At 24.5% G+C, this 25529-nt stretch overlaps 1 protein-coding gene across 1 annotated transcript; it reads right to left on the reverse strand.

Moving 5' to 3' along the window:
• Positions 1-802: 802 nt before the first annotated feature.
• On the reverse strand, positions 803-25529 carry LOC129988130 (SH3 domain-binding protein 5 homolog). The gene is made up of 10 exons (XM_056096271.1): positions 25381-25529; positions 24221-24307; positions 19381-19443; positions 18558-18686; positions 16233-16400; positions 14837-14967; positions 14713-14755; positions 13845-14028; positions 11644-11778; positions 803-7746 (listed from the first exon to the last, which is right to left on the reverse strand). The coding sequence occupies exons 2-10, from the start codon at positions 24260-24262 to the stop codon at positions 7550-7552; spliced, it is 1092 nt and encodes a 363-aa protein (XP_055952246.1). The 5' UTR covers positions 24263-24307; positions 25381-25529; the 3' UTR covers positions 803-7549.

The raw sequence follows: 25529 nt of genomic DNA on the forward strand, positions 1-25529 counted from the left end.
AGCTTTCGACGTAACTTCCCAAATATTCCCACAGAAAAATGATTTTTACACTCTTTCAAAGTCTCCCCCCACCCACCCCAAAAAAAATTCCTTTCAGTGACGCTAATTTAGATGTTGTAGCATTTTTGAGTCTGGATTTAATTAACTTTTTAACATATTTTTATTTTCTTTGTTGCGACTGAAACCCAAATCATTTTCATTGTTACATCAAATATTTAATCACTTAATTTTCTCCCATTTTTGTAACTTATGAAAGAGTTTAATATCGATATAGTTTACTGGACAAATAAAAATGTGCAGTTACAATACTGCTAAATTTAGAATATCGATGAACCAGCGCTATGATGTCATAAAACTGGTCTCCATTAGAAAAGTTCATATATACAATGAACAAAACATATGTATGGGTTTTAAAATAACTCGTCTTTAATGTCTGATTATTTGACAGAATTATGGACATGAAAATATATCTAAGCAATTGAACTAAATTAAATATAATTATTATATATGGCGTACGGGTTGGTCGCCAAAGGCAACTTGTATGCCATATTTCATTGTTTTTCCTTGATGATTGATAGGAATTTGAAAATATTAACTTATATGATAAAGAATCTACTTTAGTCTCCCAGTTTGCTGAGTTTTTTTTTTTTTTTTTTTTTTTTTTTTGCTCAGATGAAAAATCTAAAAATTGGTGTTAAATGATATTTTTATATTACATAAAAATAATCTCACCACACAATAATCTGTGGTAAAATGTTATTTATTTAAGAAGATTTTTGTAATACATTAAAAACAACAAGAAAAGAATAAAAAATAATTTATTAGATCTTTTTTAGAACCTTCTTATACATGAATTTATGTACTAAATTTCACATCAGATCAAAAATTAAACTCTGACTAATAACTCGCGTTCATCTATCCTATTTATTGATCAACAACTTCTTTTATGCAACAAATGCTAATTAACTATAGCAAATTCAACAATAATTAACCAACTATATATATAAAAAAGAAACATAATTAGTTGAAGTTTCAATCTTATTTCAAAACTTCCTGTTTCAAGGAAAAGAAATAGTTCCAAATTTATCAGGCAGTTGAAAATTTTGTTTTCATAATATAAGGAAACAAATTATATATGAAAAAAGTAATAGACAAAAAAAAAAAAAAAAAAAAAAGTCTTGGATTTTAAATAAAATTGTCAGTTTTGACAAAGAAGAAAATTGCTTTATATCTGCAATATAATGCAAGTTATTAAAAAGTCTTAACACTTTCAAGCTCCCGACGAGATATCTCGTCTTTCAGATACTTCCAATTACAGGTTTCTGTGGGCTAAAATTTGTCTCTTATGCCAGTTTAGATAGGTTGAACTTTCTAACACATATATTAAAATTTAGCCCACAGTCAAATTTTTTTAAATTTTAGCCAACAGAATTGGAAGTATCTGAAAGACGAGATATCTCGTCGATAGCATTGAAAGTGTTAAGAAATGCATACTAATGTATATTTTTTCTGGAGTAAAGAACATTTCAAATACTGTTTGATAACGGATTCTGAGACGACCACATTTCGACGATTCCATCACATTAGGGGGTGAGACGCGGAACGATGAGCGCATTTCCGGTATTCACCTTTGACTTTAGATTCCCCTCAATAGATACGTTTTAGTTCAATTTTTTTTCACATGTATGTGAGTGCTGTGTCATTTCTGACCACATTTTAACTCAAAATTTCTTATTGATATGGCTAGTGCAAGTGGTACAAAAGCTTTCAGGAGTAAGTAGTACGAAGAAAATGTTATATAATATCATTAAAAATTGTGGCCAAGAAGCAGAAAACGGAAAATTATTTATTCCTGTCGCACATTCTTCGAAACGAGCTAGTCAAATTGCCGACGTTTCTATTAGCAACATTAAAAATAATAATATTTTTAAGCAGAAAAATCATTAATAATGTTTTTTTTTAAATATCATATATTTTAAAAATGTTTTTAATATTAATATAAAATATTAATATTAATATTAAATTAATTTAAGACTTTCTATATTTACTGCAATTCCTTAAATAAAGTGTTTTAAATAGAATAAACTCTCAATTATCGATTGTTTTAATCTTAAAATATTGCCAAAAAAATTCAATAACATGTAAAAAAAGATTATTATTTTGTAGAAAAGTAATTAACAAATTTTAAGAACAAATTTTTTATTTATTCTTCATAATTTAATGTTTACGCCCCTTACATTAAATAAAAATTGCTCTGAAATATTTTACTGTGCATTAGTACCTTTTTCCTTCTCAATTACTAATTATCTGTAATGTTTACGTCTCGTAAAACCGCAAGTAATCCGAGTTAAATGTAAAAATCTCCTCCTTTCATTTTTCCTTTCACCCCTATTTTGAAAAAATTAAACCCATCTTAACGCATGCGCAAAAGCACGGAGGTCTTAACAATCCGTTGTCAAACAGTAAGTAAATAATAATAATGATATTTATGTTAAAATATTAAAATTAGTGCATTTTATTGAGAGAAGGTTCTTGAAATAATATAACAGTTAAAGCACTTTTTACAAAATATCAAAGTAATATTTCAATGAAATTCACTGCTAGATATTAAAATGAATAACATAATGTATAACAAAAACATTGCATTTCTGTATAAAGAATTTCAAATTAAAATATATGCTAACTAGAATTCTTGAACACATTAAAAGCATTTGATACAGAAAAAATTTCATATTTTATACAATTTTCCAAAACAAAACAAAACTTGATACTTAATATTAACTATAAACTATTTTTGTACCATTTTATGGTTTATATAGCAAACACAAATTGCACACATAAATGAGAATTGAAAACTTTATATTTCCATTACTTTTAAAAAAATAGATGTGGAAATGTAAAAAATCATACAGTATGCTCAGAAGATATTTATCATCTCAAATTTTGATGCAAGCAACATCCAATTCTTTCTGTACAGAGAAAACATAAGTATAATATAAAATCAGCTTTCAATGAAAATGAACTATGAACTTTGATCTGCATCATGTGCAAGACTTAACAAACAATAAGATATGTGCGTTGGAAAAAACTGAAGTTTCTATGCAAAAGGTAATAAAAATTTTCCTACTAAAAATTTATATAAAATATTAATTATATTTGAATTACTAAACTACAATTTTTCAAATAATGGAAATAATAATAAATAAAGATTACTTTAATTTTAGATGTTTTAGATAGAAATAATGATAAAAAAACAACCTGAACTAATTTTTTAATAAAAGATAGTTGCATGAATTACGCTAAAATATTATATCATGAATGGAATAAACTAATTAAATCTAATCAGTATTCAATTAAAATACTAGAATTGATTGAATAATTCACAACTATATTGGCTATATAAACTTTACAATAAAAATTTCATTTTACATTACACATCAAGAAGTTTAGCTAATTTGTAACATAACTTACACAAATTTTTATTGTGGCTAGTTAAAAAATGAATGAATTGGTCTAAAAATGTAAAAAGCAAATGAAACTGACAGTTTTTAAACTAAAATTTGCAATAAAGATTTATTTTTGATATATAGAAGTTTAATAAAAAACAATAAGTAAAAAAGCAGTCTATCATGTTACACCATGTTTAAAAAACTGTAAAAGTTTTTATTGCTTTTTTGATTGAATACATTATACAGCAGTGCAGTTTTCAAGTAAATTACAGTCCTTAAAAAATTCGCTTCTAACAAGTGACTGATTTAAGCAGTTTGCAGTCCTAGGCAGTACAAATTATAAGGTTCCTCTTTCAACACTGATCACAAGTTTTAAATTTTAAGATGTTTTTAATTTAATCAAAATGTTCATTATTTATTTTAATTTTTAAAAAAATTATCATAATTATTAGTTATTATGAGTAATATTATATTATAAATATTTAATTGGATATTTGTTAGTTTCTTTACTTACAAATAAGAGCATGTACTTATTACGATAGATTAGAAGGAATTAGAAAACTTCAAACAATTATAACATTAAATATTGCAGGAACTATGAAATGGAAAATAACATTACTAATTAAATGAATAATTAATTACTTATTTATAATATTTTATAAATATTAATGACACTTTATTTAATAGTTCAACTAATGCGTATTCCAGAATTAATATTTTGCAATTAACATTTTGTTACAAATTTATTTGACAATTTTGCAAATTACATTTTCTAATTGATTTTGTTGCAGTTTCAGACAGCTACTTAGTTTGCCTAGCTGGAAATCTGCAATGCTTATAAAACTAAAGATACAAAATTACTAAAAAGATAATGTAGAAAGTTTTGATTTAAAATATTGTCTATAATTTAAATTTGCTTTGGTTGACTCTAAAATTATGCTAATAAGAAATTCAAAGAATAAAGAGAAAATAATTTGAAATTGTAAAGTTCCTTTGAATTATTTCTCACTGAAAAAATTAAAATCCTCATGAATTTTTATAATTTTTATACTTTTCCCATATAAGAATCTAAATATTCTTTTAGATTGACATATCTATAGTGAACAGTGTTGTGGATTCATAAATATGAACCCCCCCCCTTTTCAATATACTCCCTGCAGCTCAAAACAGAGCAGAAATTGAAACTTCAAATGGAAAAAGGTGATTTAAACAGCGATGGTATGCTTCCAATTTAACAACAACAAAAAATAAAATCAGTCAGGTGATCTTCTATTAAAAATTTAAGATAAATTAATTAATAAAAGTTAAAAGTAACCTTAGGAATAATTTTTATTTTCTATCTTCATAACCTTTGAGACATTATCAAATATCTTTTGAGAGTATCCATCTTATACATTAAAATAATCATTTTCAAACAACATTCAATGTTTCTAATTTTAAAATAACTATGTGAGTAAAAATATTTAATTGCAGACATTAAGTCAAAAAATGAGCAATAAATATATATTTGAACATTTTAATTACATACAAATATCTTCCAATAATGCATTTTAAATACTTGCTTGCCTGTATTTTAAAAAAATGCATGATAAAGAATAGATAATTTCAAGTATTCAAGTTCATTTGCATTAAATATCTAATAAATAAATTACACAAAAAGTTCTTCGTTGACAACACCATCAGATTTCAAGGTTTAACAAAATGTTTCTTTTTTAAATATAAAACAAGGGGGGGGGGGAGGTTCAAATTTTTTAGGAGAAATTTTAAGAGTACGAATACAATATAGTTGAGCAAATTCACCTTCATAAATTTTGATCAAAAGATATATCAATACTTTATTGCATATCCTAACTCTGGTTGTTTTTTAATCACATTTGATATCACAGAAACAGTGAGAAATGAACAATGGTTAACTATATTTTCAAAAGTTTGCATCAATAAGACTGACAAAAAATATGCAACAATTTATTATCATTTAAACATTAAGTATTATTGCAATGTTAATAATTAAAATTTTAATACTCATTGAAAGGAGCAGAAAAAAGTGTAGGTAAATAATAAAAAATGTTTGTTTTAAATTAAATCTTTATTAATATGCTCTTAAATAGGTTTATAAAAAATGACTAAAAAAAACTTTTTAGTTTAAATTACTTTATTTATTTATTATAATGCACTAAATTTCAATAATTGAACACATTTGCTTTATTAAGTTCTTTCTTGAATGGATTTTTGAAAATGTAAGGTTCCATAAACTTCCCCTACAGTAAAGAATCCTCAAGAAAATTGACAAGAATATCGGCTAGTAAAAGGGGTTAAAAGCTCGATTAGTATTACTTTAATTATGACATTGAAATTGGAATTTTTTTAAAAAACTTTAATAATATCTAAGGCTTAGAAAGTACACAACATTATGAATATTCTAAGAAAGATAAATATCTCAAATCATTCCAATACAACAATAAGTAAAGTTGTACATATCCAAATAATGAAACTTGTACTAAAAGACAAAGGCTGATCTAAGATTGACTTCACAAAACAAAAACTTCTGTGGACTAAGTCAGTGACTCCTCAAGTTGACAGTCAAAGAAAGTTATAAAAGGATGATTACACCATGTTAAATATATATGTTCCTAATATCCATAAAAATATTTGATGCAAAAGAACAATTTAGTTTTTAACATGCATAACAGTTATGTAATGAAAATATACCTTTACAATTCTTTATTTTTTGGAAAGCTTAGCAAAAAATGTATACTATTTTTAGCAATTAACAGATGTAGTTAAAAATAATTATCTATACACAAACAAATCTCTCCCATAATCAGCACCTAATCAATCAGCAATATAAATAATTGCACTTTTGAAGATATAAATTTAAACTCCAAATTTAGGCCTATGAGATAAATATGGAAAAGACCGAGTGTTAAACTCTATGAAGTATACAAAAAGTCCCTCTTTCTATTTAATTTAATTTTGCATTTCAATACATTTTAATTTAGCACCATGCTTATAATTATAGTAAAATTTTATAAAGAATATTTTAAGTTAAATTTTTTATTTTAGTAACTTTGAGAAAATGCATATGCTTATTTATTATTATTTAATTGGATGCTCAGTGTTTTTAAATATTATATTAAATAAACATAATACATATAGGAACTTGACCAATTTTATTTAGTATTACAATTATAGTAAAATTTGATAAATGAATTGCATTAATTTTTATTTTTTATAAATTTATTTGGTAATTAATTACCTGTTACAATCCTCATCTGTGACTTTAGTGCCTAACTGAAAATATGCTATTGAATTGCCTAGACACCTGGAAACAATTTCATATATGAAATCTCTGTAACACTGGTCAAGAAAGTTACTTAAATGTAAGTTGGCAAGAATAGTACATTTTTATACTGTTTGTCAAGCAATGCCCATCTATGAGAATACATAATAATTTAAAATTTCATTTAAAAAAAAACTCCAGAAACAACCTTATAAATTTAAAGTAATATGTAATCAAGCAAAGAAAAAAAAACTTTCATGTAACATGTGGCATTTCTATTTCGCTAAAATATAAAAGTATGCTTCTGGGTAATATTATTAAACAATTCAATTAGATTTTCAATATATTGTGAGAGATAAAAAATAAACAAACATGAGTAATAGACTTTCATGTTGTTATTTATATAGATGAAAATCAAGAATGTGAGGAGGTAAGTTCTAGAAACTTTCATTTATCTGGATAAATCTCTTTTTCAGCAACACAAAAATCCTGCTGCTGCCAGATAAGAAAAATTCTACTCAACTGTCAACTTTCAGTATTCACTGACAATAGATAGTTTATAAAAAGTTACACAAAAGAAATTAAAACTCGTTGTTCATAGATCAGTACACAACCTTTGTTTAAATAATAATATGCAAATTAGAACAAAAAGAACAGAAATAAAAATGCACAAAACAAAAGAGAAAAAGAAAAATCATTTGAACTTCTAGAAAAATAAAAACCAAATAAAATATGTACAATGAATAAAACAACTGATATGACACACAAAAGTTTATAAATCTAACAATGTCTCTAAAATTAATGTTAATGCACAAAATCACTAACTATTCAGATCTACATCTTGAAAGGAATCATCTGACAATTCTCCAGCACCTGGGGAAGAAAAGGACGGCATTTTGCATTCACTGCTGGATTGCAGAGATGTATCAAGAGGTTCATTAGCATTGGCACTCTTATCACTCAGATTATCACTTCGTTTTGTTTCTAATGAATTTGGTTCAGACGGAAGGCTTAAATCTAAAAGAAAAGAAAAGAAATGTTCAAATAAATACATAATTTTTCATTCATTTCATTTTTAAAGTTGATTATTTTTTTCACACTGACAGTTTGATGAACAATGAAAATACTACTATTAATAACTAAGAAGAAAGAAGACAAACCAATAAGTAGAAAATACAAGTTAGGACTGCTCTTGGAAGTACTGAAAATAACTCCCAACACACTGGAAGGTTAAAACCAATTTCCTCTCATTGAGTTTGACAGCAGCTCAGCTATATCAAAACCTAGGTTTGGCACATTGATAACTACATGAGGATCTTTTTTTTTCTTCTCTTGTTTCATTTTCTTATTCTCTACTATTTGGTTATGGTTTTGCTTTCGCATAGCTCAAACCAAAACACATCCACTTAAATTTCATTTCTTTTCTATTTTTAGAAATTATTTATTAAAAAAAAAAAAAAGATATGTTGTAAATTTTCTCAGATACAATTCATATGATTGTAATTAAAAACTTTTTTACAAATTGCATTTATTTATTTATTTTTGCAGAGCTGCTTGTTTTTAAGATGAGGAATCACCACTAAGTATACATGAAAATTCATGGATCATAGTACATACAAGGTGAACAGAAAAGGAATTTCTGGTTCTAAAATGCAATAAAAATAATAATTGATTTGTTTCGATAAAATTTATATACATAACTCAATTAACTAAAACATTTTAATACTTTTCATTTCAGAGTTGTTAGTTATGAATAGCAAAATTGAAAATGGCATTCACTGAGATGCCATGCAGCATGCAAAAACAAGCAGAAATGAGAAAGTATAGCATACATTCAAATAAGATTCAACTATGCACAAATTCATTTTGAAGTGATACAGTTCATTCTTTCAATTCCCACAATACCTAAATCTAAACACAAGGGATTTTTTTAGGCCATGTATCTTCATCTTTAAAAATGCATCAGTGCAGTTATTATTTCGATCATACCAATCAGGCTGAAGCTGAATTATTGAGCATTATATTTTGTGTAAAATGTGGCAAGAACAGCAAGTATTTGTGATTTCATAAATAAAAATTTTGGCTTGAATTCATGCATTAGGAAAAACATTGGATTGAAATAGTACTTAAAATAAAGACATTTTTAAAAAATTAAAGATTGTTTTTGTGTTCAACATATTTAATGATTAAATTTTCTGTTACACTTAAGCTATTAGAAAGTTTAATCCTATCAAAGATCTGGCATGCACAAGATTCAATCATCTTCTGATTGGATAAATAGTTTAGAGAGAGAGAGAGAGAGAGAGAGAGCCAATAAGTCGTGTACCATTCACATTGTTTGGTCATAGTTGAAAATTTATGAAGTGTGTAACAATATAATGTTTGTGTATATTATATGATCAAATTATCTGGACAAACTACCCTTTAACTTCCAGCATAAAAAATATATGCTAAAACTCGCACTTTTCTATGATTAGTCAATCACGAAGGCAACCTGGGGATTCATTAGAAATGTATGGAGAAGAAAATGATTTAGTCACACTCTAATTCAAATAAAGTTCAGATGCTTTGAAATCATCATCAATTATTTAGTTTGTTGTGTGCAATACTTATGCATTTTTGTAACAGCAACATATATATATATATATATATATATATATATATATATATATATATATATATATAGGGGGATGACATCTTCAATTCCCCCCTTCTTATAACAAAATTTTAAATCAAATTACATAAACATAACATTATATTAAAATTGGAATTAAATACTTTGAATATTTGAGGAAAAAAGAAATTGAACGAGTAATATATAATGTTAGTAATATATAATTGTTAATGTTGAAAGTTTTCTCTTTCAGTTTCAAAACCAGATATACAGAATAACTTAAGAGTATCAAATTGGAGCTTTAAGATTCAGAAAAATATTGGCATTGCAGCAAGTCATTTACGATTTCTATCTAACAGAAGTGATAAACAAGGAATTTTTCACAAATCAATATTGCTTAAACTTGAAATCCATAAATGGTTATAAAGGTTCAAAATATGTTAAATTTTTTCAATTTAAATTAAATAGAAGTATTTTTTATTTATATTTATTTAAATTATAGTAAATATGTTAATTGGAGATTTGCATTTGACCTGGCCAACAATATATCTAATTGGTAATAGTTTCTTTTTCTTTCTTTCTTTTTGTGGGGATAACATACAATTCTTACAAAACATTCCAAAAACTGGTAGATAACTTTCTGACAATGAAGGCATCATTGCTGTAAAAAGTGATAATGTTTAATATTAATTAATGACTCATTTACAGGATAAGTAAATTGCTAAATTTCCCAAATGTTTTTAACTATACAGTGCATAACAAATTACATAATATTTAAATTCTGATGTAAAAATTATAATAAATTTTACTTCCATGCATGATATCTAATTTACAGAAATTTCAAATTAAGTACTTAGTATATAAGGGTATTTCATAAATGTTGAGCTTTTATGGAATTCTATATGGCAATTTAATCATGGTAGATTTTCTATAAATTGATATTATTACATACAAATTGATATCTTAAAAGAAGGAAAATCCTTAACTGTTTTTCTATCACTTAGGAAGGAACTGAAAACCAGCTTACTGCATTACCAATATCTTTCTGAATTTAATTGGAACTTTTATATTTGTCTTATATATTTGGTTAAAATTATGAAAAATAAAACCTCTTATATTTTGCACATGTGTACTTAAATATTATTTACTATGAATACCCTTTTTTCTTTAAATATTCAAAATATTTAATATAATATTGCCACATATTCAGCAAGGCTTTGTATAAATTGATTCAAGACTATAGATATTAAAAGCATAAAACACAAGAATTTAAGGATTTTTAAAAGGAACTCTTATATCTTACAGCATATGTGTTGCTGTTACAAAAATGCAAGTATTACAAGCAATAAAGTAAGCCATTGATGGAAAGTCCAAGACATTTTTAACTTTCTGTGAATTATATAGTTCTTTATTCTTCATCAGTTTTTAGATGGTCCCTTATTAATGCATTCATGACTGACTCATCGGGGGAAAAAACATGAATTTAAACATATTCTTTTCATGTTCAAAATTCAAGGGCAATTTCTGCAGAAAATTGAAAAAATATGTAAATTCGAGAATGGGCCAAATACTTTCAATGTGGAATGCTAATTTAAATATTCAGTAAAGAAAACAAAACTCAGAATCAAATAATTACCAAATCCATTAGATTATTATTTACACTTTCATTTTTGAAGACATTGTCTTTTGTACATAAAGTATTGCATATTCTGTATTTTTTAGATTAATTCTTTTTATTTATTAATTTCTAGTTATTATTATAACATTCAATAAACTAAAAATAGTTACTCTATTAGCAAAGTATACCAGAGTACCTTTGTGTACTCAACAATAATTAAAAATTTTATGTTTTTAATTCATTTTTATTAAAAACTTTAAACCTATTTATTCAAAATTAGCAGAAAATGGCTAATATGAATAATCAATTTACAATGTAGGGTTAAACTATTATGATAATGAACTTCAAATGTAAACTCCAAAATTATAATTATTTAATCTTTTAATATCTTTAATAAAGACAAAAAAAAATGCATATTTCATTAAAGTGAATACCATTTAATTAAAGAAAAAAGAATTTCAGAGGTTCTATTTAACTTTCTTACGTCAGGAAACATGGGATGATTACCTCAATTACTATGATATTTCGTGGGTTTCAGTATTTGAGCTTGGTTTAAAAGAATTATATTTTATTATTTATAATAGTAATTTGCTTCATTATAGAAGTATTCAGACTTATTCTTAATGTTGCATTTAAGTAATTAGTCAACAAAATTGAAATTATAAATAAACGAAATCCTTACTTGGGTCTATAGACAAATCTTGACAAAGGTGGTCAAGATCTTCAGCAATATCAGTATCAGTTGTTGATGACAGGCTATCTGTTAAATGGCTGTCAGAACCCCATAATTTAAGCATTGATAAAGGTGGATGGATAGCTAGAAAGGTGATAATTTTAAAAAGAATTTACAAAATCAAAAATGAAACAGTCATTTACCATTGATAAAATTACAAAGCAAATAATATTTATTTGTGAAAACTACAAACTACTGTGCATTCTATTCTACAAATTTATCAACCATAAAAAAGATAATATATGTAAGTCTTCTAAAATAAATCTTTTCTTCATTAGTAGGGTTTTATTTTTATTTATTTTATTTTTACTAGTTTATGTGAAAGTTTTATTTATAAGACAAATTTCATTATGTATTTTGCACTTTAATTAAGCTACACAGAGGACATCATAAATGTAAAATCTATATCATATTTGAACAGTAAGCATTACTTCACAATATATATTTTCATATTATATATATATATATATATATATATATATATATATATATATATATATATATATATATATATATATATATATATATATATATATAATATAAAAAAAGTACAGCACTAGAGAAGGGACTTTGCTTAAATATTCAATGTACTCTTATTAAGTTTAAATATATTGAAATATTATGCATAAACTACATAAGTTATAATATATATATATAATGTTAACATACATGGCATAGAAATCATTCTGATTTCTTACAATCGAATGGCAATAGTCAAATATAAACAAATTTTTCAGATTGCTTCACTGAAAATTTTTACAGTTGCATTTAGTTCACTGCTTTGTTAATTAATTATCAAAGTATCATCAGAAATTAAAGCAAAGTATTATCAGAAATACTCTGAATAGAGTTAACCAAAAACTCTACTGTGGCATCAAATAATGCTTATTCAAGCATGAGAATAAGCTTAGCAATTGCCAGATGGGCATTCATTGCAACTCACGAATAGAAATTTATGACCATATGTACCATAATTACCATCTCACAAAAATTGCTTTTGCATTATCTAGAAATTTAAAATATTATCGTTTGTAACGATATCCATTTCATTTCTGTACAATGTTTTCTTCAATTTTATGAAATTTTTTTCAATATAATACACAATTGTCATAATTTTTAATGTTATGAAATTTAAACTTATCCATCAAAATATTCAATCGAGTACTTAGTGTTAAAATTAAAGTTAAACAATGCTTTCTTTGGTTATTAATTTTAGAAGTAGGACTTTCATTTCCAGTTTTGTTATGCAGTATATACATTCTTTAAATTGCATGCATTATAATTTGTTTTGACATATTCAATTAAATTCATGCTTTTTGTTTTTAAATTTGAATAAGGTGAAATTTAATATATATATATATATATATATATATATATATATATATATATATATATATATATATATATATATATATATATATATATATATATATATATATACATTTCACTTTAATATTTAACAGCCCAAAATGTCAATAATCTGTGTGAACAAACTGATCACTAAAGGCAGCTAGTTAAAATAATATTGCAGGTTTTGCAAGTTTACACATGCAAAATTTTGATTTCATGAATAAGAGGATTTTAAGAACTTCTTCAGTGACAGAACAATTTATTAAAAATTATCCATTTTGTTTGTTGATATGACAGTAACTTAAAAAAGATGTTTATCACAATTATAATAACTTATACATTTTTCAACTTACCACCAGCCTTTTCAATTATAATAACAGAATTTAAGCATATTATTGAAGTATAGTGAACTTCAAACTACTAAATTTAAAATAATTAGATGTGTGTAATACATATACCAAATCATCTTGAAAGACAAAAATTAAAATTAAAATATATTATTCCATAAATTTTATTGAAAAGAAATTATGTCATGCAAACAATACTTAACTTCATTAACTTTTAAAATATATTGTGATTGTTTTATAATCTTTCTCACAGTAAGTTAAAAAAAAATGATAATTTAAAAAAGCCAAATTTTCTTAATTTAAAAACTAGTTATTATCTATGCTTAAGTGCAACATTTAAGAAAATAAGGCATTCAAGGCAAATCAGTTTCAATGCTAAAAGTTGTTTATGCAGTAAAATGCATTGAAAAAGTACTTCATACATAAAAAGAAATGCAGCTTTTTTTTTCTTACATATTTCAGAGTTAGTTTTTGAGTCCCGCTCAGCACCAACACCAGGTTCTCTTGGAGGCAAGTTTAATTTTCTTCTCTCATGAATCTCACTTGATATCATTTCTAAGTTACGCAGACAAGCAGCATAAGAAGCCTTAGAATCTGTGACAGCTTTTTGTAGAGATTCAACACGACTTTTTAAATCCTAAGTGAGAACAATTAAAACATTAAAACATATAGACATTTTTACAAGCAACTCCATGAAAAATCAAAAATTGTATAAAAATTTCATAATTTATTCATATGTCAAAATCTATCAATTATCCAGCTGCCGGATTTTGATCATTAGTCACTGCTGAGCACATCAATTGATAGAACTGTAAACACAGCCTTTGTGAATGTTACCCAATAGATACTAGGGAAACATTTACTTTCAATTTTTGCTTTCATTTAATTGCTAGTAGTTTATCAGCTGTAAAGAGTTCATTTGAGATAATATCACAAAATGAAATTCATAGGAATACCATTGTAGTCAATAGGAAGATAGGAATTAAATTAATTCTCAATTAATGATTCATCAAAATTTGAACAAGTTGGGTTTAAAATGTATTCATAATTCAAACATCATTTATTTTGATGATAATCAATGCACTAATTAATTATGAAATTTTGATACAAGTCAATAATTCTACATGTAACTATTATTAAAATAGTGAACACATTTCTAGGACACCCTGCACAAATTAAAGCCTTTAAAGAAAGATAATACAAAATTTAAAAACTTTGAATTTTAAATTTTAACCATAACCGTAAAAAAAAAATACTTAACATATAAAAAAAAACTATATTTTATAATATACATAAAAAGTATTAACATTTTTTTTTTTACCTGCAACACTTTTAAAAACACTTTCTTCTGTTCAAAATAAGGCCTATAACAAGAAAATTGAAGATCAATAGCAGGTCAGAATGGAAAAAAATATTTAATAACAATGTAAGCAAAATATAACTACCTAGATTTGATAATTTCTTTTTTCAGTTGCTGTTCTAATACTTTGACTTTTTGAACAGCGGCTGAAAATACTTGAGCAGTTCGTTTGTGTTCCTGTTCACTTTCTTTCTTTAAGGCTTCTGCATTCATAAGCTGAAAAAAAAAAATAAGAATTTAAATTGACGCAAAGAAAAAAAAATGATTTAACCATATATATTATGCTATTTAGTCGTTCAAATTATGTGCCTTTTTCAGCCTGGTTGGTGTAGATTCAAAAAATAGAAAGGAAGATTATCAACAAAGAATATTCTATGAACCTATACAACATTAAGTTATACAAGCAAGGATCTTTGATTTATCTTTACAATAAATAGCAGTAATTTAACAATAATTTTCTCAGATTGCCAATACTTCTTTTAATCTAGATTTAATTTGTTAGGAATTTCTTTCTGCTTTGAATTGCTGAGCAATTAAATATTTAAAATATAGATTATAAATTTAATTTATAGGAGATAAAACTAGTATTTCTGAGCCATAGTCTAATTACAAGGATAATATCAAGTTCGAACTCAGCTAACAAAACCTTCAAGCGATATCAATATGAGAATATCCAATCTATAATCAAAGTTATGCAATCAGATTACATAGACACAAAATTCTTGGAAATATCAACATTCAAATCCAAAATCTTTTGATCAAAAAGACAACAAGACCAGACTACAATGTAACATAGAGTTGATTTCTTAATGTTACTTTTATTTTCAGCTGATATTAAGTAAAAATATCAGAATTTTAATAAAGATATTTTTAAAAATGATTTTTACCTTCTCTCTCTTTTATTAGAAGAGATTATAAAAAAGGATAGAGATTTTTTTAAGTTTGCCCAAATTTATGCAACTTTTATAAATAAAATTTATTAATTTAAATAAAGTACTGATTTTTCATGTAAATTTTCATGTTATTGTTATAAATATCAGTAAATATAAAATGCATAAATATGATTCCTTTTGGGGAGTTCATATATACAATAAGTAGAACATGTTAAAAGGTTACTAAAATATAATGGATTTAACGTTTATTGCAATTTGATGCTTAAAAATACATTACTAAGGGTATGTATTTTTAATAATATAATATTTGGCATAAGAGCTACTTATAAAACTATGCACAAAAATTTAAAAGAAATGAAACAGTCTTTATTCTCAGTAAAACAGCTGGTTGCAAAATATAGCTAATATTCATAACAGAACCGGCCATAAAAAAATAGGAAAATCTCATTTAAAGTGAGAAAAAAACATTTCCGATAATTGTTAAAAACATATTTAAATATAAGAAACATATAAACATATTTCAAATATAAGAAAAGAAAAAAAAAAGTAGAATGAAAACAAAGAGCAGAAATATAAACATTTACATACTTTTATTGTTTCACGATTCAACATTTCTTGCCAAGCAGCATCAAAGTCATAGTCTTCTTTCTGACAATCAAATTTCTTTTCAGCCATAGCTATAGTTTCACGGGCTTCCTTGTGTACTCCGCAGGCACGGTGATATCGTATAGCAGCTTCTTCACATTCCAACTTTGCCTGCAATCACAGAATATATTAATTTGCATCTAAAATTATCTACATATAAAAAAATTTTATTGTTCAAAAACTGTTTCTGTCAATTACTAATTTGTGTTTTGAGAAAACTGAAATCTATATTAACATTTTCAATTACTGAATAATTAATGTAATCAATAAAATAATGAAATATTTTCCCTCATTTGAAATAAAATAATAATAAATGTCTATCAATTACTGCTACAAAAATTCCAGTATAATTCACTACTGATTTAAAATTGATTCTTTTTTCTAAAAAAATTCATTTTTTAATCTAAAAATATGTATTTTAAAAATTAGAAAATATATAATATATTGATAATATCAGAATGATTATAAAATTAATTCATTAGAAAAAATATTATAGAAGTAAATGCAATAGATAAAAATTTGATAAGTTATGATTTGTGAGCTATTTGCAGCTTGTGTTTGGATGCCTTGAAGTTAAATTGCAAATAAAACACTTTCAATTTCATTTACAAAATTTGAAAGATATTTAGAAATTTGTGATTTTACTTATTTAACCATTTTTACAAAAATATGCAACACTACGGTTAATTTATTTTAATACTAATGAAATGCACTGATCCTTAAATGAAAATAGAAATATATCTAATACTTACAGCTCAACAGTTATCTAGTCTCTTGGAACAAATTATTCCTTTTCAATTTGTGTTATAAGTATTTTCCAATATTTAACTTATGCAAACAATTGTTTCTTAACATGAATTTCATTATATATAAGTTTATGAGCTAGATGATACAAACAAGGTCAGAATCATGCTTTAATATATAGCAATTTTTCAAAGAAATAAAACTACTTATATAATATTAAAAAATAAAAAATAAAGTATTTTTTTAAAAATAAATATAAAGCTAATAATATTACTTGATAATACATATTACCTTTTTCTTATTTGTAAAAATATATTTAAAAATTTCAAATAGCCCTTAATTTATTCAGAGGGTTAATTTTATCTCTTTTCAAAATATAATCTAATAAATATTTCATTAGTACAGTGCTATTTAGTTTTAGTGGCAATTATCCTAAAAACAGAATTAACAAAGGAAAGAAAGAAACTTATTCAATTTCTTTTATAATTTTCTTTTCCCAATTTATTTAAGTAATCTTAAATAAGTAATAATGTGCACATGCATTTATTAATTGTTATGAAATATAATGGCTTTAATGGCTCAATTTTTAAAAATTTGCATAAATAAAAAATGTTTGCATAAAGGTACTTATTTACACTAATCCCTGAGCTATAAATCTAATATTTTGCCAAGTTTTATTTTTAAGGCACATGTGTGTGTGTGGAAGGAAATTCACTTTTATCAATTACTTTAATTTAGCAAAATATGTTCTAGTTACAATACACACCAATTAAATCAAAATCAATCCATTAACTGTAAATATTTTAAATGTAAATAGGATATAGAGAGCTTTTGTTGGAAAACCCGATATGAAGTTGGGTGATTTCTTATTCATTTCTAAAAAAAGAAAGTAAATGATACAAATATTTGGAAATAAGAATATGCAACAACAGAGAAAACTGACAATAGTAGAATATCACTATTTTTACAACTTTATTAAAAGTATATTTCTTGAAAAAAATTTGAGAACAACCAGCATATATATATATATATATATAAACATTAACGATTTCAATAATCTGAGAGCACTGGAACTTTTATGGAAATTAACTTTTTTTTGGAAACCCTTATAATATACAACTATAGAAAATGAAGACCTTTTCTTGAATTATTTTCATTCAAAAGTATAGCATGATGATTAAATACATGAAATATTAAAAGCGATGACCCTGTAATTATAAAATTTTATTTGCAAAGTAAAGCAATAATTAATAATTGAAAACAAATTAGTTTCTTTTAACAAGGAAAGGTCAACTTTGAAAATTAGTATGTTAAACTATAAAAAATAATACTGATGTTCAAGAAAAGTTCATTTCATAAATAATTGTAACAGAATTAACTAGATTATAGCTTTAATATGAAAAAAAAAAAAAAAAAACCTGCTTTATAAACAATTATTTTTTCACAAAAGTTCTTTTTAATTAAAAATTTATAAAAATGTGTCTAGAGAATAAATTATGAATTTCAAATAAATATATATATTACAGCTTGTGCAGCTTCTTCAGCTTCATAATATGGCCTTGCTATTCTAACACATTTGCCTAACTTCTTGGCAATAAGCTTCAATCTCTGGCTATATTCACTCAATGTATTTCGAAAAGTTGCATTAGCATCCTAAAAAAAGCAATGGTTGGAATTATTTCTCTAATATACATTAATTGCATCTAACAAGTATGCATATCAATCTAAAATTCCCTTCTGGGATATTTCAAAAGTACTCTCATCATGTAAAAACAAACATTTTAAGTTGCAGCAAAAAGTAATAAAAATGACATTTAATGGTATTTTTTAACTTTATAAATTCTTATAATTTTGATAATTATAAGATTGATTATTATAATTCTTGATTTAATTAATCTCTTATAATTTTGTAACAAAAATGCAATTTTTAATTATTTTTTTAACAAATCTTTGATTTTTCAATTACAAATTACAGCTTGCATCTTATTGCTATGATTTTGTGATAAAATTTACAATAGGAGTATTATCCCTACATTTAACATGAATATACATCAACATTTGATGCAATTGCACATCTCATAAGAAAAAAAAATTAAGAAATTTAATTCTACAGTTAAATGACTAAAATGATTGTTAAATTAATATTGAAGAAGATAGATACAAACAATATTAATAAAAATAATATATAATACACACCATATTAGAAAAACTAAATAAAAAATTTAAAAATGTATGGAGTAAGGAAACAAAAAACTAGCTATTTTACAAATTAATTTTTTGAAATATTTGAAAAAATTTATTATTTAAAAATCATCTATAAAAGTCTTTTCAATAAGAAAACACTTACATCAAGCTGCAATTCAAGGCTGTTGATCTCATCAGTATATGAATTCAAAAATTCAAGCTGATCCTAAAAAAAAAGAGAGAGGAAAATTCATAAAATTATTTCACACAATCAAAAGTAAAACTTCATTTATATGTTCTTTGTTAGAAATCTGTACTTTTAAAAAAGTACACAGCTGTTTTTCATTTCTTTTTTTATGATCTATAAATCTCCCAGACAAAACGGATTGTTCCATTTTGAAAAAAAATTTAACAATTCAGTATCAGTTCCACAGTGTGATATTTCTTATCTGCAGTTGTCAAGTTGTTGATAAACTTGTATCACAGAACTAGAGTTGTTTGCAAATTAAAAAGAGTTGAGAAAAATATTGCTTCATAATCCTCACCAGATTATATCAAGCTAACAAAGCTTGCTTAAAAGCTTTTACTTATTTTACTTTTAACTTTCAATCAATCTGTAAAATAATATCAAGTAAAAAAAAAAAAATCTAGCTAACAGCTTTATTAACAATACAAAGAAACAGAATATTAAGAAATTTAAAATTTATTTTTATATAATAAATTTTTTCCACTAAAGAATATTTATTAAAAAATGTAAAAATATTGTAGATTTCACAAAGTTTTCTCTGATAAGTCATAAAAATTTCAACAGTTGATTTTATTTCAAAAAGGAAGAAAAATTTGATTTCATACTTAAATCAATTCAATGCTAGTATTTTTTGCAGTTATAATATCATTTTCAATTCTTTTTTGTGTTCTTACACTCCCTTTCAAGAGTTTTATTATACTAAAAATTCATATTTAATAACATTTTTAAAAATGATGTTTGGTCCTTTATTTTTTAATTATTTTATTTATTTATTTATTTCTTTTTTTGGCTTGGCACTATTTACAAAAAGGAGACAAAAATTCAATTGCATTCTTTTTAATTAAATTAGTTTTATTGTCAGTTAGTGATACTTACTAAATTATTCTTTAAATAACAACAATGCTTGAAATGAATGTATTTAAAAATTTTCTGATCATAATTCATTAGAAATAAAATGCCAACTGCAGAATTAAAGAAATAAAATATGAAAGTATAATAACCAGTAATTATTAAAAAATAAAATACCAGTCAAATTCATATATTTTTTAACAATAATTAACTTTTTGATAAATTTATTGAAAGATTATTATTTATTTATCAACAGTTATTGCTCTAATTTAATGACAAATTTATTAACCAATAAGAACTAAAAAGTAATACTAATTTTTTAATGCACTGAACTTGGAAAATTTAGACATTTTTTCAAAAATCTATTTATCACCCCACCTCTAAAAAAAAAAAAAAGAAAGAAAAAAAGCCACAAATTAGATTTCAATTAAAGAGACATTATAATGGGATATTCATTTAAAATAAATCCTTACAAAGTAACATTTAAAAAAATACCCAACATACAACAACAATAAAACCTAAGATAGCTACATCCAAGCATAAAAGAATGGTTATAAATTTACAGAACATTATAATGTTCTTTAAAGCATAGTGTGTATATGTCATGAAAGCTCTAAATTTATATCTTAATTTATTTCCTATTTTCTTTATCATAAATTAGTCCATTTTACTTTATTCAACAATTTTCTCATACCTTCTTGTTGAAATCCCACTTTTTATTTATTTATTTCTAAAATATGCTCTAATGAATTTCAAACATTTTAATTTTCATGCTACAAGTGAAAGGAAAAAAATTTCTAACACCCATGACATAATTTCTAAATATACCCAAGACTTTTTTTCCTAAATTGACATAGATCAAAGACATCCATATAAGTATCTCTTAGTAAAAGTACCAAAGAAAAAAAACCAGACACATTCTGCTTGTGTTCCAATGTGAAAGAACACACATTTCATGTGTCCTCCCTTGTGCACAAATCGCATCTGCCCATTAAAAATAAATTGAAATTATATTTAAAATTTGTTTTTCTTTTTGACCAAGCATCTGCAAAACTATGTTACAGATACATATAATGATATTTTAAAATCTAATTCAAATCTTAATTAATTTCCTAATTTTCATCTTAATTTAACCTATATTAACTTCATTCTTAAATTGTCCCTATATTTCCTGATCCAATTGCTAATTTATTTAATTAATGCTACATGTACTCTAGGAAACGGTAAAATCAGTAGTTCTCGCGCTCCGAGCGAAGGGATAAAAATCTAAATGTTTACAACATTCTTTTAAAAGATACCTATATTTCCCTTTCCTTAATCGACATAATTCAAAGAATTCCCCATCAGAATCTGGTAGTATAAAGCCACTGGGAAGAATATTTTGGCCTCTTTTGCTCTTCTGTTGAGCTGTGAATTGACGTATCTTGTCTCTTCTTGTTTATAGATAAATTATGCCTCTCAGAATGGAATAAATCAGAAGTTTTAAAAATTCAAAAGTGTCTTCTCTCTTTGGCCACACAACTACTTAAAGATGTGTTTTACATTATATACATATATATTTATAAAATGCTTATGTATATGGACAAAAATTGCTCTTATTACATATTGCCAAATGACAACAGTCAAATGTAAACAAATCAATATATGAATGCTTTAGAATAAGTCATTGAATGTTTTTACAGCTGCATTTAATTAAAAACTTTGTTAATTAATGAAGCTAAAAACATTATTAGAAATACTCTCATAAGGATAAGGTTCATCGAAAATTCTATTCACTTAGAGAGAAAAAAATGCAAAAGAAATCTACAAATGGGTATTACACAAAGTTTAATCAGACAGGAAAACAGACTTGACTATTGTCAGATGGGCAATTGCTGACCTGAAATTGTTGACCATATCTTCCAAACTTTTTATTTTTTTAAAAAAAGTATCATCTTAAAAATTTAAAACTTTTTTAATGATATTAATTTTATTTCTGTACATTAATTTCTTTATTTTCAATAATTTTTAAAAATTTAACTCATATTTTTAATGTAATGATGAAATTTAAAACTAATCTATCAAAGAATTGAATCACATGATTGTATCAATGTTAAAGCTAAATTAAAATTAATTTCTTTGCATATTAATCCCAAAATAGGATTTTCACTTTTATTTCATAGAATAAGATGCTTCTTTTTTTAAATTTACCTGCATTATAATTTCTTTTGATTTAATCAATTAAATTAATATTTTTTAATCTTAATAAATAACAAGGTGAAATTTTTTAAAAATACATATATGCATTCCGCATTAGTATTTAATAGCCTGAAAAAATCAATAATCTAGGTGAAGAAATGTCTTGCCAAAGTTGGCTAATATATATGAAATGGCCATCTTTAATAGGAGAATAGATAAGATTAATTGGACTGCAAATCTCTTTTTTTTGTTGTTTTTTATCTTTATTGATTAAGAAATGATTTCAATTATTAAGATGCATTTGATTTTTTTTTTTTTTTGTTAGAATCATGAACAAGTACTGGCACAGACTGAGTTAGAAGGCAAAAAGTATGAAAGAAAAAGAGAGGCAGTGTAAAAGCTTTCAGAAGTTATATAAACGTAGAAATGAAATTTTGTTTAAGAAAGCATTTTTAATTTCAGTACATAGAAAGTCAGCATGGAAAAATAAGAGTCAGCAAAACTCAGAAATTAAAGTGAAGCCAGAGTTTGATGACTAGAAAATAACTGTTCTTACCACATGCATAAATTGAAATTTATATATATTTATATATAGAAATACAACTTGAATTTCCAAAATGTGCAAGTCTTATTTTTCAATGATGACTCAAACATATGCCAAAGCAAAAATATTGCTTCAGCCTAAAACTATATAAGTTCAGAATACTTTCAAATAGGCTCTTTTTTCTGCTTTCAACCATCCTGCTCAGACTGTGTTTCATGATTCTAGCAAAGAACTTTTCAAGCACATCTTAAAAATTGAAATTTTTGATCAATTGTGAAGAAGGAAAATATGATTTTTCTATAATTGTTATTATGAAGAAGAAAAATATGATTTTCCATTAATCATACATGATCTCCTTTCTCAAGAAAACCATTTCTTATATATATCATCAATTAACAAGCAACATAACCAATTTCAATTTTGAAAATTTTAGAAAGGGAAAAAACACCCGAAATTTTTACAGCCACTCATGTAGATTTTTTTTTATTTGAATTTGATATAAAACATGTAGACATTGAGATGTAATCATGCATGTTATATGATAATTTTCAAGAGGAATAAACAAATCAGCAGAAGAATAAGATTTAAAAAAAAAAAAAACCCTAATAAAAAAGAAGTAATAAACAAAGACTCAAAATAGAATTTTCATAAATGAAGTTCATTAGAAGAATATCTTAATTAAGAGAAATTTAATATACAATGAGATAGAATGGAATTTTTAAATATGAAGTTCATAAAGAGAAAATTTAATGAAAGAGTTGTGTTGAACAAAAAAATTTTTTTATCATAAGTATTTCATAGAGAAAAAAAAAAAAAAAAAACTAGGAGGGTGCAAGAACAGAAATGTCACTCTCACTTACTATATTGCTGGAAATTTTTAAATTTAAATTTCAGTTGAAAAATTAATTGACCTCCTAAAACTTTTTTTTTTTCATTCTTCTTCTTCTTCTTTTTTTAAAATTTTTTAAAGAGATATATTTTCTTATTACAGCATAAGTTATAATAATATTTATTACAAAATAAATTCAACAAAAATATGCATGTATAATACCAACAAATACTAAAAAAAGGTACTCAGCAAATCTATAATTTAACTATAAATAACTCAGATAACATAAATAAATAAAAAAAAGACCATAATAAATTAAAATGAAAACTCAAAAAGATTCATTAAAAAATAATTACTTTCACTCTTGGATCAACAGCTTCTCCTGCATTCTCATCCATATTTAATTCTTTTTCAAACTACATCGGATTTCTAATTAAGGGTATCTTAAAATAAAGGTAAAACAAATTTACAGTATTTATTAAAAGTATTAACAAGTATCATTACAAAAAATTCATTCCTTGACATATTAACAACAATGGTCATTTTTTATATAGGAAAGGAAAACTGGGAGTCAAAATGTGAGACGACAGAAAATTTCCTCTTTTGTTTGTAAGTATTTTTTTCCTCTTAATTTTCTTTAGAAGGATGCAAAATAAATTATAAATTTTGCCTCTTCATTTTTTTTTGTATATAACATAATTTAAGTGCAAATATAAAAAAGTAAACAAAACACATTTGTGGTTTAATAAGAGAGGAACTGGTAGGTAATGTACTTAAAACAAACAAACAAAATAAAAGCAACCAAGGAATATAATACTCAAACGTTTACAGTGATTTTATCTACAGCAAATAAAGAAAGAGCCACCACAGAAAGAGAAAAATCTTGTATACATGTAAATATGCATAGATATACATTTTTTTGTGAAAACACATAAACTTTTTTCAATAAAATTTAAAGTCCAGTAAAATAATAACCCCGTTTTTAGAAGATATCAGAAAAAATATTGCACATTTAAATAACGGATGGCGATAATTTAAACATGATATTCGAGAAATTAATTTCAGATTCTTTCATAATTTATTAATAATTTATCATATATAAACGATTTAAGATTTTAAATAACGCTTCATTGTATTATAACTGACTTTAATTTATTTTGAAAGACTTGCTAAAAGAGAAGAAAACTTCACAAGATTAAAAAATATTTTCCTATACAACGCTATTATAACGCCTAAAAATCTAATTGATGACTTCCAGGATATAGAGGTATGAGGGTATTGAGATAAACAAAGAAAAAAATATCATAACTGAATTAATAAATTTGCTTTTAAAAAATACACCAACCTCATTAACTACACGGATTTGCTTTACTTAAAGATTTTTTTTAATTATCACAATAAAAATTTATGAACATTTTATGCTCGAACAAAATATAATGGATAAAATAACATAGAACAAAATCTCGCCATAATTTATTTTTTTAGATAAAACGCCTAAAAAAAATACTTCACGTACCTGCACTATGCTCATTTAAATACTGGTATGCACTTTGACAAAAAACCGCGCTTTTGTGATGATATATGCATTATATAAACGAAAGCATAATACTTCGAACTCGCGGAAATTGTTTTTCGTCTGCTTTGCAATCAAATTATTTGTTTTTG

This window comes from Argiope bruennichi, chromosome 10, assembly GCF_947563725.1.
Source record: "Argiope bruennichi chromosome 10, qqArgBrue1.1, whole genome shotgun sequence".
Lineage (NCBI taxonomy): Eukaryota > Metazoa > Arthropoda > Arachnida > Araneae > Araneidae > Argiope > Argiope bruennichi.